Below are 17,035 nucleotides of genomic sequence, written 5' to 3'. Positions count from 1 at the left end.
TGAGAGGAGTCAGATAGTTGAAATTCAATGGTATGGGAATATTATTATTGAGATTCTTGAAGGAAGCAATTGGTGAAAAGTGTAAGTATTATTTTATCACTCAGATGGAAAAGTGTGTCTGAGGTTGGTACGTTCGGTAGATGGAATGCATTATAGCAGTGTTGATCAGGTGTGGTCATACCATGGTTGTGTAATTATGGTATTCAGTTATTGAGCGCATTATATGGGTTGTACCTCAATGTTCTATTGTCGTTAACCTTTTTGAGATATAACGAGCGGTACACCTTTGAGGTGGTCGAATGCGACGTAAGAGCTGAGATTGAATGCATGTGATATGCTTTCTATTGGTTATGTCAGATGAATTTTGAGGATCGACTAAGGAAATGTTACCTGGGAACTGGAGAGTCAGATGAAAGACTTCTATCCGGAACTTTTTGCTTGAAGTATGTTTTCGAGGACGAAAACTCTTTTAGTGGGGGAGAGTTGTAACACCCCATATTTTCTAATTTTAATTTAATCGGAAATTAAATTATTATTTAGAATTATTTAGTATTTTCGTGGAACTAATTGGAGGAATTATGGAAGATTGGTCATTGGGCCAAATGTGGTATTTAGTAATGAGGAGGTGTAAAATTGTTGAGCCCATTATTAAATAAGTTATATTTTCATAAAACAAGGAAATAAGAGTAAATTGAGAAATAGAAGAGGAAAACCTAAGAGGGAGAGAAGAAGAACTCATGGACAAGACCATTTTCGTATTCATGGTGCAGCCCTCACAGAATGAGTCATAACTTTCTGCTCGTAGCTCCCAATTAGGTAATTCTTGAAGATTCGGATTCTACACGAAGTTTCCTTCGAATCGATATATTAATTCGTGTCAGGGAAGTTCTTGATGAGGGAGATAAGCGAGTTTGAAGATTGGAGATTCTTGCTGAATTTGGAGAAAAAAGGCTTACAGGTTTGATGGAGAAGAAGGGAAAAAGACCAGATTTTTGGCTAAGGTAAGGGGGGACTCTTCTGGTTAATTTCTATTATGCGATTATAGGTAATAGGATGGATTAACATATGATTCGATTCGATTGGGTATATTGGAATTTGAAATTGTTAGGTTTAGGGAAACTTGATGAATTTGTATGAATTGATGATTAATAACATGTTTATTCGATGTTTGATGATATCTGATGATGTTCGTGATGATTGTATGTCTGTAAATGACATTTGGAATCGACTTTGGATGAAAGGAGTGTGAAATCGCAGGTCTGTCGCAGACCTGAGAATCTGTAAAATCGCAGGTCCGCTAAGCGGAGGGAGGTCCGCTAAGCGGAGGACCCAATCTAGTTAGCTTCTGTCCAAGGTCGCTAGTGGTCCGCTGAGCGGAGGTCTGAAGGTAGCTCGCTTCTGCCTCACGTCGCTAGTGGTCCGCTGAGCGGACCTTGCTGGGCAGAAAATTTTCCAACCTTGAAAATGATGTATCTTTTGAACCGTTGGCCTGTTTTGAGTGCCGTTTTGAGTATGATGAACCTCATAAAATAACCTATGTATTTGAATGATGAAATGAGGTGCAACTTTTGATTATTTTAAGCCATGATTTGCTTGTTTTGATGAATGATGTGTTGTGGACATATACGATGAGATATGACGATACATGCTATGTTTAAAATATTAGTTGTATGATGATTTGTTTAATTGGATGGTGAAGCTTATAAGATACTCTATGCGAGGATCTGAGTAAGATGTGAATATTTTGTTAGTTTGATGGATGATGTATTGTTGACATATATGATGAAATTTGACAATATAAGATGTGTTTAAAAACATGATTATGTGATGCGATGATTGTTGAGAATTGTATAATGATGATTTATTGTATTTGAATGATGCTAATGTATATAAACATACTTTGATGATGATGATGATGGTTTGAGTATTGGATGATGTTACTCATAGACTTGACAATGGTATAAGTATGTTTCATATATGTTTGCATTCATTCATAATCATTGTTGAGGGCTGAATCCTGATGATGAGGGGATTCAGTGAAGGGCATAATTCCCATTGTGTGGAATTTGTGCTGGCAAGGCTGTATCTTGATGATGTTGGATCGGTCGGTGGGTTATTCCCATTGATGATGTTTGGTACCACATGCATAGTGTCATTTCATTCATATGCATGATTTTATAACATGATTGGATGTGTTTCAGTGTTATGAATTGATGATGTGTTGGTTGCGTGCTTTGTTGAATTGTTTGAATATATGCCAAATTAGGTGAATGATATATTATGATGTTTTATTTCTTATGAGTGCATAATATTGATTAATTGAGAATGAGACTCACCCTTACTTGTTGACATTTTTCAGATTTGAGAAGTAGCGGCATTAGCGCTCAGTGAGGATGACTCGTAGAGTTTATCCGTGATTTTAGTTCGAGTCGGGTCATGCTCTGATATTGTAACACTGGGGGAAACGCTAGTATAGAGTCTTGATTATAACTCTATCTATTTTTTTGGATTTCTTTTGTGGGATATTGCATAGATGATGTTATGTTTATCCGTTGAAGAATGTTCCGCTGTGTAGAACATGATTATGATCATTTGATGATTTGTTCCTAAGTGAAGCATGACAATTGATTTATGATAAATTGATTTATTTTAATTGTGACTCCCTTGTTTTTATGTTTCACTCTGAATTTTATTTAATTGCCGCGGGGTTTAGAAGGGTGTTACAAAATGCATTAAGTCACTAGATAGTTATTGTAACAATCCAAGTGCTTTGCACATTGCAGCCAACCCAATTTTCCATAAAAGAACTAAATGTCTTGAAATAGATTGCCACATTATATGAGAGAAACAAGTAGCCGAATTTACGAAACTTCTACTTGTGAAATCTAACGATCAATTAATAAAAACAAGTTCACAAAATGATCACATCCTCAATCAAACATTCAATATTCTATTGCTCAAGTTCAAGATGGTAGATATATACAAACCTTCAGCTTATGGGAGAATTTTGAAGAATTAAGATGAACAACCAAACAAGTCAATTGAAGTTAGTTAAATTTACTTAGGCTGTAGTTGATTAATTAATTTTTTGTTATAAAACACCTACAATGTTGGTTGTGATAGTTACTTGCTAATCAAGTAATATGATGGTGTTGCATACCTACACTGACTTATGATGTAAGTCACCATCTTTATATATAATTGTTCATCATAAATGGTCCAAAGAGAAAATAGTCATTAGAATATTCATATTTAATCTCTTAATAGTATTAATAGAGGAGTGTTATTTCGTAAGATGTTAAGGTGACATGAGTCATAGATGGTGTGATTTTGTGTTGTATTTAGGGAATGATTAATTGGTTGTTAGGTTTTGTGTTTTGAGGAGATAGAAAATCATTATCATTATTTTTATTATTGTAACAAAATATCATGAATTTTTATGGCTTGAATGGTGATGACATTCCGTCGTAAACAAACTTACAATATCTTTTAAATTATTTAAAGTGGAATTTATTAATCTTTGGTGACTTTGACATAGATAACTTATTGAGTTAGTGTTTAAAAGTTGTTTGGTGTAACTAATTGTGTAAAAAAAATTAATCTAACAATAGTGTAGTATCTTTTGTTTTTTGATTTGAGCTTAACATGTTAATCAACTGAAGCAATAGTCATTATAAAAGTTAGAAAATTACAAATTCATACCAATTATGAAGAAGAAAAAAATTTGAAAAATTAAATTTTCCACTTTTTTATAAGAAAAATGATTAATGGAGTACAAGGGATACTCAATTCCACGATAGAAACAACATTACAATTTTATAAAGTTACGAGGACCTTTGCACCAATCATAAAAACTAATACATGCCCTATGTTTGACTCCAATAATAGTTTAAAACAAAGAAATAAGTTTGATATTCGACACAATATCATCAATAGAAATAATAAGGTTAATATGAACCACAAGCACCGCACGAGAACCATCCATATTACACCAACTTTTGAATTCTTCACTTTTCTTTGTAACGCTAATATGAAATTTTGACAATTTATCAAGCAATCCTCAATCTTCGCCTCCTCCATATCCCTTCAAATGAAAAACGTTCTCCCACACTTTCAAGCTAACTTTACAGTTGAAAAACAAATGAGCTAAAGTTTCTTCTCCATCAAAGCAACAGGAACATACCTTATCGTGAGAGTTATGCAAAATCTCTCTCCTTGAGAGTTGGCCTCTTGTTGGAATTCTGTTAAGCAAAACCCTCCAAACAAAAATTTTAATCTTTGAAGGCACCTTAGTTAGGAAAACCTGCCTCACACATTTAATAGTATCATCGTCCCACTTGTCTTCTCCTTCAACCATGCATAACCTGGGATAACAACTTTTCATAGAATACGAACTGTACGACCTTGGTCTCCAAGAAAGCTCATCACATGTTTTTTTAAAGAAATACCCATAAAAATATTTATTAACTCTAGACTCTGATCGAATGCCTCTATATTGGAAATTAACACATCAGAATTGATAAACTATGTCCACACTTCATGGAACCAATAACCCAAGTCTCTAATTCGTGCATCTTGATCCGTGGACGCCTGAAATAAGGCTGGAACTGTTTACCTCAAGGGTGTGATTCTTAACCATCTATACTTCTAAAATAGAACCATGTTTCCAGCTCTCACTTTATTCAAGATATTCCCAGCGAACCAGTCTTCTTCCGCAAGAGAATTGCTGCCAATTTGTTGAATATCTTTCCACCATGTTGAATAATTTTTGCTAGCTTTGAAAATTGTTCCACACAGAACCTAATTTTGCAAATTACCATACATTGATGTTAATATATTCCTCCAAATAACATCTTGCTCTTGCAACATCCTCCATTTCCACTTTCAAAGAAGAGCATTATTGAAGAATTCAATGTTTCTAACACCCAAACCCCTATCATCTTTAGATTTATAGGCATTACTCCATTATATCCAATTTATACTCCTTTTGTCTTCATTTGCGTGCCAATAGAATCTACTCTGGATTTGAATTATCTCCATGATGATCTTCTTCGGAGCTTTATAGAATGACATAAAGAACAGTGGTAAGCTTGAAAAAACATAATTCAATAACGTTTCTCTACCTCCAATTGAATGACATCTACCTCTCAAAGTCGAAAGCTTACTTTTCATGCTATTAATCAGGGGTCTCCAAGTTTTACACCTTCTTGGATTGCATCCTATAAAAATGCCCAAAAACTTAAACAAAATTGAATCAATATTGGAAGAAAGAAATTGGAATGTAGCCTCTAAGAAGGAGTCCTTAAGATGAACAGCATACAACTTACTCTTGAAGAAGTTTACTGTTAATCCCACCACCAATTCATAACCCCTAAAGACTATTTTCAAACTCCACAAATTCTCCCAATTCCTTTTATTAATTAGGATTATGTCATTAGTGAATTAGAAAATTTTGTGCTCATATTAATTATCAAAACAAAAACCTTCGAACTCTCCTAGCCTGACTGCTTTATAGATCAAGAAAGACAACCCTTCTGCTGCTAAGGCCAAATCAAAAGGACATAGAGGATCCCCTTGTCTTATCCCCCTCTCCACCCTGAAATTGTCAGTTTTACTCCAATTTACCAATATTGACATAATTCTACTAAAAATACTCACTTTTATCCACTTCATCCACTTGACCCACAACCAATACTCCTAAGAACAAACTTGAGATAATTCCAACTTACACGGTCGTAAGTTTGTTCAAATTAAATTTTAACAACATGCACTCCTTCTTCTCTTTCTTTCTTTGTTATGTCTAATATCTCATTAAGCACAAGTACTTCATCCAAGAGTTGTCTACCCGGAAAAAATGTTGTTTGAGAATTTGACACCACCTTGCTTAGAATCCTTTTAAATATTGAAGCCAATACTTTACACATGATTTTATGCAAATAACCAACAAGCAAAAATAGGCCTATAATTCCCTAGCTCTTAAGGGTTTTGAATCTTAGGACAAGCGCAATAAATGAAGTCGTCACTACCTTAGGAAGCTTGCCATTTAAATGAAATTCTTCCATAAACTTTACTAAATCACCTTCCAATAGACTCCAAAACTTTCTCCAAATCCCGGAAACCTGCTTGCCTTCCACCTTGAAAAATTTCCACACCTTTTCCATAAAACTCCTGAAATCTTTGTGACCGAACCAACAACTATTCACCCTAAACGGCTTAGGACCCCAATCTAAGTCATTTTTCTTTATCCACACGGGGGCATGATCAGAGATATCGTTCTTACCTATCTCCCGCTCAACCACTTTCTAGCCCTCAATATGTCAAGCCTGCTTCTAACACTTCCCTTGCTGTCAAGCCTGCAAAAATCCTTTTCTACACAAAGTGACTATACATCCAACCTTACCATATAAACCCCTCGCTGAATTCTCAACCTCTTTATTGCTCCAAAAACCGGTTGCTAACTCATCATTCATAATTTGAATATTTAACTCTTAAATGAAAACCATATCAATTTTTCCCCTCAAGATCTATTGATTAAGTTCCATTTTCTCATATATATATATATATATATATATATATATATATATATATATATATATATATATATATATATATATATATATATATATATATATATAGAGTAAATATGAAAAAGAAGAAAGAAAGAGATCTATCCTTTGCTGTTTCAAATCACTTTTGCTTTACATTAAGTGTTTCCTACAACTTTTTCTCATCTAAGTTGTAATGATTTTGACTATTATTTTTTATTATCTTTAAAAAACCTAAACACCTATATTTTGATAGGTTGGTTCATGGGATTTTCATGAAGCTGTTGAATTAGAATTTGGCCAATCCAATATGAGACAATGGTATATAGGATTGTCATTATTCCACTACTAGTGTGTCTTACGACATATTTTTATTCGGAAAATTCCCTTAAATTAAACTTAGATTGATCTTTTATTTTTCAAAAAAAATATCATTTACACCGCAGCAATAAAGAAAGTTTAGAAAATATAATTCTATTTTTCATTTTTTTATTGACAATTTCATTTTATTACCTTAAAAAAAATTAAGTACATCTAACCAATCTTTGCAGAGGTGTGCAACAATATTATGGTTTATATATATATGAGTATGACATAGGATTGATTTAACAATTTGATAATACAACTAGAAAAGCATTTGGATGTGACTCCAAGCATTTTTTTATGTTGTACATGTATATTCCATTTTATCTATTAATCTTTCTAATATGTCACCATGGTCATTCATGATTAAACAATATCCAAGTCATTTCCAATTGAGACAGTGTATATATTATCTCCTAAAATACATTTTCCCTTTATTTTCAACTACTTAAATCTAATTTATATATATATATATATATATATATATATATATATATATATATATATATATATATATATATATATATATATATATATATATATAAAAATAATTTTAGCTGTTTATTAAATTAGTTTTACAATTTATATATATTTTTAAAAATAATTTTTATTATATTTAAAAGATAAAGCTTTATTTTTATATGTCATGATGTTTTTAAACTCTTATTTTTTATTTCTAGCAATGTCAAAGTCTTATTATAAAAAAATCACTCGAAGATTATTTTTTAAATTGTGCATGATAACGATAAATAATAAAAAACATTTTAAAAAAATTTAATTCTGTTATAAGTAGAGATTATCCCTCGAACTGAGAAAAACCACAACAAACAATAAATTTTTTCTTAAATTTTTTTAACATTATTACGTGTTCAAATTTATATTCGATATTCAAATTTATGAATTTGAATTCTCTACTGCGTTCTCTCTAATGATAACTGTTAGATTCATAATAAGTTTTTCTCTCTTGTACTTAATCGAATTGATTAGTTTTTCTAACCATTAAATATATGACTGGTTGCAAACAACGGGAGATGATTCATTCTCCAAATTCATAGTTAAACTAAAAAACATTACATACCCTGTCATTCAAATTCTCTTAAATAATATGAAAAGTCTTATTTGGCAAAATAAAACTAACTATGATAAAATACTCCAAAAAAAAAATTAAATGTGTTGAAAGATTTAATGTGTTTGAATTAGTTAGTAGTTAAAGAAAAGTGTTGCTTGACTTGGTGAGGAGCATGTTGCTAGCCTGACCATAAATGCATGGAAGTTGTATATGGTTTGACATAATATAAAATTTAGAGATTAGATATTATAAAAAATAGAGAAAACAAAAAGTTGATATAATAAAAAGGTTAGATATTTCCAATTTTACCCTCCATTTTGATCATGCATTTACTCTCTTATCCCTAGTGACAAAACAAACCCAGCTTGACATGTGCCAGTGCCTCTATATATACATCATCTCTCATGTTTTCAACTCACGCCCAACACACTCTTTCTTCACCCTTTCCTTCTCATCTCAACAACAAGTTTTCTATATTTCTATTCTATTCATCTCTCTCTCTTTCTCTTTCTCTCTCACAAGAAAACAAAAACACACATTTCACAACAACACAACAACCATGCCTGAAGCACCCAGAGACTACAACCTTGTTGAACAGAACAAAAAAATCCTCGACTTCATTGAGGATGTTACCTCAAAACCCGACCTTGTCCAACAACAAGTCCTCTCAGAAATCCTGTCCCGCAATGCAAACGTTGAGTATCTCAAACGATACAATCTCAACGGTCACACAAACCGTGACACCTTCAAAAAACTCTTGCCTGTCATCTCATACGAAGATATTCAGCCTGATATCGAACGCATCGCTAATGGTGACACCTCCCCCATCCTTTGCTCCAAACCCATTTCTGAGTTTCTCACCAGGTCCGTCTTTCAACATATAACATATAAACCCAGACACCTCGAAATTTTCGAGGTGTCTGGTCTGCATAGCATATAAATAGAAATATCTTTTAATTTGTAGTAATAAATATTGATGAAGTTGTTTTTGTTTTGGTTGCAGTTCTGGTACATCTGGTGGAGAGAGAAAACTTATGCCAACAATTGAAGAGGAGTTAGGAAGGAGAAGTTTGTTATACAGTTTATTGATGCCAGTGATGAGTGAGTTTGTTCCGGGATTAGAAAAAGGGAAAGGAATGTACCTCATGTTTATAAAATCTGAGGCTACAACACCTGGTGGAATTGTAGCTAGGCCTGTTTTAACAAGCTACTACAAAAGTTCCTATTTCAGGGATAGACCTTATGACCCTTACACAAACTACACAAGCCCAAATGAAACTGTACTCTGTCCTGATTCATATCAAAGCATGTATTCTCAGCTCCTTTGTGGTCTTTGCCAAAACAAAGAGGTACTAAGGGTTGGTGCTGTTTTTGCCTCTGGTTTCATAAGGGCTATTAGGTTTCTTGAAAAACATTGGACCCTTCTTTCAAATGATATTAGAACAGGAACTGTTAACTCTTTGATCACTGATACAACAGTGAGAGATTCTGTTATGAAAATCCTTAAACCTGATCCTAAGCTTGCTGATTTTATTCAAACTGAGTGTAGTAAGAGTTCTTGGCAGGGGATTATTACTAGGCTGTGGCCTAATACTAAGTATGTGGATGTTATTGTGACAGGAACAATGTCACAGTATATTCCCATTTTGGATCATTACAGCAATGGTTTACCACTTGTTTGCACTATGTATGCTTCTAGTGAATGTTACTTTGGTGTCAATCTTAACCCTCTTTGTAAACCTAGTGAAGTGTCTTATACACTTATTCCCACCATGTGTTACTATGAGTTTTTGCCTGTTAATAGAACCAATGGTGTCACTGATTCTCTTCATGCACCGAGATCCCTCAACGAGAAAGAACAGAAAGAGCTCGTTGAACTCGTTGATGTCAAACTCGGTCAAGAATATGAACTTGTTGTCACTACTTATGCTGGTAAGACATTTAATATCATTATTATGTTATGATTTTGATATGTTTATGAAACGAAACCGATTTGGAACAGAACATGAGATGAATTATCATTTTTTCTTCTTTTAGGACTATACCGTTATCGAGTTGGTGATGTGCTCAAGGTAGCAGGATTCAAGAACAAAGCACCACAATTCAACTTTGTATGTAGAAAAAACGTTGTATTGAGCATTGATGCTGACAAAACCGATGAGGTTGAGCTTCAGAATGCAATGGCAAATGCTGTGACACATTTAGCACCATTCGGGGCAGCAGTGTCCGAATACACAAGCTTTGCAGACACAGCATCAATTCCAGGGCACTATGTCCTATACTGGGAACTCACACTGAACAAGTCAACACAAATTCCACCTTGTGTTTTTGAGGACTGCTGCTTAACAATTGAAGAGTCACTGAACAGCGTGTATCGACAGGGCCGTGTCTCGGACAAATCCATTGGCCCGCTCGAGATGAAAATCGTCGAACAGGGCACATTTGATAAGCTAATGGATTATGCCATTAGTTTAGGTGCTTCAATTAACCAGTACAAGACACCAAGGTGTGTGAAATCTGAATCTGTTGTTGAACTCTTGAACTCAAGGGTAATGTCAAGTTACTTTAGTCCCAAGTGTCCAAAATGGGTTCCTGGTCACAAACAATGGATCAACCAGAATTGAAATTGAATTATTAATAATAAGCTACATTATTATATTAATGTGGTTGGTTGCTACTTAGTAGCTTTTCTTAGCAGTTCATGTGAACTGTTTTTTAAGGCCATTATGTTAGGGAGAAGAAGAAGAAAATTTAATCACTTTTTCTTAGGTTAATTTCCATGTCTAAAAACTTCTTTTGTTGTTGTTAGTAACTTGTTGCATAGTGATGTGAACCTAGCCAGTGTAAAAAGCAATTTCTGTTTAAAAGAAAGCTCTTTTGTCTTTCTTTTTAACTATTATTATCATTATTATAATTATCCAGTAAAATTATAGTTTTTATTATTACTAATTATTTTTTAACTTTACAGAACCATCATGATCTATTGGTTTTTTCAAGCCTCATGTGGCTTATTTGGTGTATAAAGGAAACAACAAAAGACATCACTCTTAACAACACCTTTCTTTTTCTATTGTTTTTTGGGAAAGAGCATAACAACTTTTTTCCATAACAATTCCACTATTATATACTAATGTCTGACAAACAAATCATAACCAAGTTAATTATATAAAGTTAAAAAAAAAGAAAAAGAAGCAGAATTATCCTGTTTCTATTCTGGAAAAAAAATTGTCACCAATTATTTTCTACTACTTAGTGGGTAAATCTAGTGTCAATTATTGATTAGCTTCTTTAAGCACTCATAATGACCTTAAATTCTCTTTCTCGGAGAGTTTATTTGTTACAAATAGTTGTTTGTGTTAGATTCTGTCACTAAATCAAGGAACTAAACTAATTCAAAGTTTAAACATGCTTTCTTCAACAAAATAAATCATAAACACAAAAAATGTAACAGAATCCCAGTTCCAAGCAACTGTCTTCTAGAATTAACATATAATGCAAATTCAATTATCATACATCCTTCTACATCTTTACATTACTCGATACCGATAAATATGTCTGCCTTTTAACCCATGGAGTAGGCATAATGGTGAAAGCTTGAGTCTTAAAAATGTGTTTCTCTTAGAGTTTTAAATTCGAATGAATCCTGCTAAGAATAAACAAACAATTTTTGTGTTGGGACAAATCTATACCGAGTATGCTTTGCCTTAAATGAGCTCCACAAATAGATAGATAGATCGATACTTAGATTGGTCGATTGGAAGGTAGGATTATTTAATAAATTTAAAATTTTAAAAATGTTATATTGGTCTCAAATTTGGGACATAAAAATTAAAATATATGTAGAGATTGCCCCCACTGTGTCTACCAATTCAAATATTCAATAAATTTGGAGGCATTTAAACTGAGCAGAATCAGAAGACTAGTCAAAGAACTAGGATGTGTGCAATGCCAAGAAATTTTTGGATTGGAGTGAGTAAGAGTAGATAAGAAAGAATCAGTACAATCACTCACACAGTGATGTTCCCTCTATGTTATTATATTGTTTGAAAACAAACAAACAAAAAAAGCAGTTTCTTTATTAATTTTTTTAAAAGGAATAAAAAAAACAAGTGTTGAAGGGTGTGTCAGACAAGGGAGAAGAAAGAGACAAGAATTAATTTGAGAGACAAATTTGTGTTCGGCAGAGATTGATAAAGCAACAAAAAGCATTAGAGAAGCAGTGTGTGTGAGAAAGGAGATAAGGTTTGTACAATGTTGCAGTGTGTGCTGAATTTGTCTAAGCACAAAATGTTTTTTATCGATTGTTTTCTTTATGGATTACCATTTCTGTTCTGTATATACATTTTCTCAAGTAGTAAAAGAAATATTCAAAGGTAGGTAGGTAGGTACCACACTCAATAATATTCATCGAAATCACATTTTTTTCAATTTTAGTACCGTTGATTATTGTAATCAATACATTGATGTGTCACTTTAATTATAGAATTAGAATCTTTTACTTCAATGTCATACTTTTGAAAAAAATTTCAAATTATTACATTGAAAAAATAATGTCTTCTTTATAGACTTTAAAATAAATTATTTTATAAATCTCTCAAATTTAAATGATTTAATAAATAATTAAATATGAAAAAAATTAAATAATATTAAGTAATGGGTTGAAAGAATACTATTTAACTTTTTTAGATAAATAAATATTTTATCTCCTTCAATTTTTGTTGAGAGGAATTTTTTGTGGTGTGATGAGGTCTCTCCTCGGCACCTCTATTTTAACTTGGGGTTGTCCGATAGTGTTTCTCTGGCTTTTCTTTAGTGTTTTTTTGCGACGGTTGGTCCTTTGTGCTGTCTCCCGTTCCACCCTTCTTGTTTGAATTGGTCGATTTTGTGTATTTTCTACTTCGGATTGGTACCGGCGAAGATCACTCCAGGCGGATCGGGAATCGATTTCCTCAGATCTGGAGTTGTGTATTCTCTTCGGTGGTTGCTCCGACTTTTTGCAAGTTTGTGTTTTTGGTGCTGAGTTGATATCTTGAGGTTTTGATTCTCTGATTGACTTTAGATCTATTGAGATATGCAGATTCTAAAATTTTAGGTTTGTCTATCTGCGCCGACACTATCTTAATATCCACATCATTCTTCGGGATTGATGCGAGATTGGTTTTATATCCGGATCATTCAATTTGATGTTGGATTGTTAGACTCAAAGGAGTCAGTTTGCTTGCTATTTTTTCCAGAGGTTATTGGTTTGTGAATCAGGTCGGGTTGGCGGTTGATTCATACACCACTTTGAAAAGTGATTGCTCACACTAGACTCTTTCTTTTGCTATTTGATTTTGCTCTCATAAGCGGGTTTACTAAATAGTGTTGGTTGTGTGTGCGCTTTTACTGTATTTTTTTATAAACCAGTTTTGTTGTTTCTGGTCTATTTATATACCCTTTCTGGTTAATTTCGTGGTTTGACTGAGTTTCGTTTATTTCCCCTTAGTCATTTGTAATTTTTTATTTTATTTTATATATATTTGACTTATTAAAAAAATAGCATTAATATTTTTTTGTTTATCTATAAAATTTTATTCAAATTTTAAGTAATTTTAGAAAAAAACAGTATTATCTACAAATTTTCTATCAATTTCGTCATGATTCTTAAAAAAATTCTTCAAAGATGTTCCGCAAAAAATTCCGAGTTTTTAAGTGTTTCATACAAAATTATTGTTAAAATGAACAATTATTCTGAGTCGACTTTCACAATAAAAATTAGGATTAAATATGATTTTGGTCCTTATAAATATTTAAGTTTTGATTTTTAATTCTTATAAAATAAAGTCATATTTTAATTCTTATAAAATTGATTTTGTATGACGTTTTAGTCCTTCTATAGAAATTAAAACTACATATATAATTAATTTTGTAGGAATTAAAACATAATTTTTTTATAAGAATTAAAACTTAAAATTAATAATTTTGTAGGGACAAAAATATATTTAACCCTAAAAACTAAAAGTGTGGTATTTTGAATATTATTTTTTTTTAATGTATGATCTTTTATTTTATTGTGTCATTGAAGTAAAAATTCTTAATTATAACAATGAGATGTGGATTTTTTTTCACTGTAAAAACTTTTTGCGTTTTAAAAAATATTATTTGCTTAAAAATTAGTGGTGCACTAAAAAAAATTCTTAATTTAATCTTCCTTTTTGATTATTATATTTCTGAATCATCCTTAAAGACTTCAAAGAGGGGGTACCTTTTGGGCTTTTACATGAACATGATGTGTAATTATTATTCACCAAAAAGAATATTCCTTAATTTACTTAAACTTAACTTGATGATTAAATATTCCTGCTATTTGACTACGTCTAAAGATCTCTTGTAGCAGAAATATTATAGTGAATAAAATGAAATTATCAATTTTATATTAAGACAAACATTTGTCGTAGTGAATTCATAAATAGAAAATTGAAGAAAATTCTTTTTGTCGTATTCTCGAAAACAATAAAAAATTAATTTAAACTAAAACTTATCTCTTAGATTGCATCTTGAGAATTATCTAGAATTTTCTAATTAATTTAACTATCAACACCTACATGTGCTTAGGGGACCTAATAAGATTTGAGGATTTGATATTTGTGGAATATTTTTGCAATAATTGTCCTCATTCATCAATTAGCATTTGTCTAAGTGAATTCTAGTGAGACACTGAAATGGCTCCAATTAATGAGTTATTTGCGATCCTTAATAAGATTCAATGGATTCCTTTTTTATTATAACTTGAATATAAACAATATGTATTCATCAAAAAAAATTTCTTAATATAAAAATATTTTTTAAAAGATGATCTATTTAAATATATTAAAATTGTATGCATTGAGAAAATATTTTCTTGCAAATGAATAAAAATATATCTTTATACAAATATTTAAGAAATTATCTTAAGAAGTAATATAATAAATAAAGTATACCTACCTTAATATGGACTTAAATATGATTGCAGAGCTAGACTCTTACATTTTTTAAACTAAAATATATCATTTTTCTTCTTTTTAACAACAAAATCAACTCTTCTATAAAATTTGGCAGGTCCCAATTAGAGTTTACAAAGTATCTCCAAATCAATTTAATAATTAATATGTCAAATTCAACGGTTGGTTGTGGTCGTGGTAAGAATAAATTAAAAATTTAATTTTATTTCCACACGAAAGTTAAATAAATAAATGAATCTGTATATAAAATAGTCTTAAGATATATAACATATTTATCTATAAAAAATTATAAGAATACTAGATATATCCAAAGCAAAAGAACAATACATAATGATAACAATAATTTTGAAAGACACGAAGAAAGAGAGATGGCTGACGAACACTTATCAGTTTGTAATTCTTTATAAACATAAACTCATATATTTAGGTCTTCTTCAGTTGGGGATAAGAGATAATATACAATTTGCTTATATGAGAGATCGTGATATATATATATATATATATATATATATATATATATATATATATATATATATATATATATATATATATATATATATATATATATATATATATATATATATATATATATATATATATATATATATATATATATATATATATATATATATATATATATATATATATATATATATTATAAATTAACGTTTTTGGTTAGCAACGTGTTGGACCATTTGGATGAATCGCAACAATATCATCTTCAACAATGCTTGTTTTAGCTTTCTGGAGTGTATGTCTGAGTTTGTTTTCCGGTCTTGGATTTGGTTAGAATCGAGCCTTAAGAGTGCTCCGCTTTGTAATTTTAATATTTGGCATAATAAACCGCTTTGTTGTTTTGTTTAGCGGTTTTGTTTTATTTCTGTATTTGGGTAGAGCATCCCTTTTGCTCTAGTTAAATTCAATTGCCTATTAAAAAAAATAAATTAACGTTTTTATTATTTACAAATAGATTTTCTTGACATCCACTTATATTGTGTTTATATGTCGTGCTTTGTTGACAGTGGCAATAATGTTTCGTTTTGGTATGGCTGCTGAACGGACGAGAGGCCTTTATTGGAGCTGTTCCCTGATCTTTACGCGCAGGCAGCGGAGGATGGAATGTCTGTTGCGGAGGACTAGTGGAGATGGCTGGCAGTGACGTTTGGACCGAGTGCTGCAGATTTCTCACAGTAGCAGCAGCACCGTAAGCAACAGTCAGCAGCAGCTGATGGCCATTTTGGATCGGGTTGCTCCTTGTGCTGGCAGCGATGACGCGTTCTGGTGGAAGCTGAATAAGGAGGAGGTTTTTTCAATATCTTCGTGTTATTACAGGTTCTTCTCTAAGCTATCTGGCCCTCCCATTTTTGTTTTGTGTTGTTAAAGCTGCAACTTTTATTTGGAAGATTGATGCTCCTTCAAAATCTCTTTTATTCGGTTGGAGACTAATTCACGATAGATTAGCAACCAAAGATCATCTCTTCAAGAAGGGAATTTTGGAAATTGCCGAGATTAATTGCGCCTTTTGTTCGGTGGAAGAGGAGTGTCTAGCTCACCTCCTAGGTGGTTGTCTTGTGGTTAAACCGATTTGGTTGAAGGTTTTCGATTGGCTTGGAAGCATTACGGATTTCTCGTTGGTAGATTTCATCACTTTCCCTTTCATATCCGATAAGGTTCATTCCCCGGCTAAAAGGAAGATTATTGGAGCTATTTGGCTTGCTACGTGTTGGCATATTTGGTTGATCCGAAATGCGATAATTTTCAAGGATGGTAACTTTAGCTTCCTAGATTGTATGTCGGAAATTATGCACAGTTCTTGGAATTGGTTATGTTCTAGCGGTAAGCTAGTTAAAATCTGTAATTTCCATGTTTGACACATTTCTCCGCTTACTTGCTTCGAGTAGTGGGAAGTGTTCTTTTTGTATCGGGTGAAGCACCCCTTATGCTTCGTCTTCGTTCAATATATCTCTTTGCCTATTAAAAAAAATCAATTAACTAAATATATAAATAATTATTCAATTAAAAATTTAATCATTCATCTTATTTCATTTGATCATTAATCAATTAAGGCTTTCAATTGA

General features: G+C 31.9%; 2 protein-coding genes across 2 annotated transcripts; both read left to right on the top strand.

Annotated features, from left to right (window-relative positions):
• Positions 1 to 8,399: 8,399 nt before the first annotated feature.
• Positions 8,400 to 10,870, top strand: LOC131620429 (indole-3-acetic acid-amido synthetase GH3.6-like). Its single transcript, XM_058891502.1, has 3 exons — positions 8,400 to 8,841; positions 8,981 to 9,909; positions 10,015 to 10,870. The coding sequence occupies exons 1-3, from the start codon at positions 8,537 to 8,539 to the stop codon at positions 10,599 to 10,601; spliced, it is 1,821 nt and encodes a 606-aa protein (XP_058747485.1). The 5' UTR covers positions 8,400 to 8,536; the 3' UTR covers positions 10,602 to 10,870.
• A 5,315-nt stretch (positions 10,871 to 16,185) lies between these two features.
• LOC131618836 (uncharacterized) lies at positions 16,186 to 16,828 on the top strand. The gene is made up of 2 exons (XM_058889994.1): positions 16,186 to 16,260; positions 16,361 to 16,828. Exons 1-2 carry the CDS (start codon positions 16,186 to 16,188, stop codon positions 16,826 to 16,828), a joined length of 543 nt encoding a protein of 180 aa, XP_058745977.1.
• Positions 16,829 to 17,035: the final 207 nt, after the last annotated feature.

This window comes from Vicia villosa, linkage group LG7, assembly GCF_029867415.1.
Source record: "Vicia villosa cultivar HV-30 ecotype Madison, WI linkage group LG7, Vvil1.0, whole genome shotgun sequence".
Taxonomy (NCBI): Eukaryota; Viridiplantae; Streptophyta; class Magnoliopsida; order Fabales; family Fabaceae; genus Vicia; species Vicia villosa.
The sequence above is the reverse complement of the archived record's forward strand: the minus strand, read 5'-3'. Positions and strand labels throughout refer to the sequence as shown.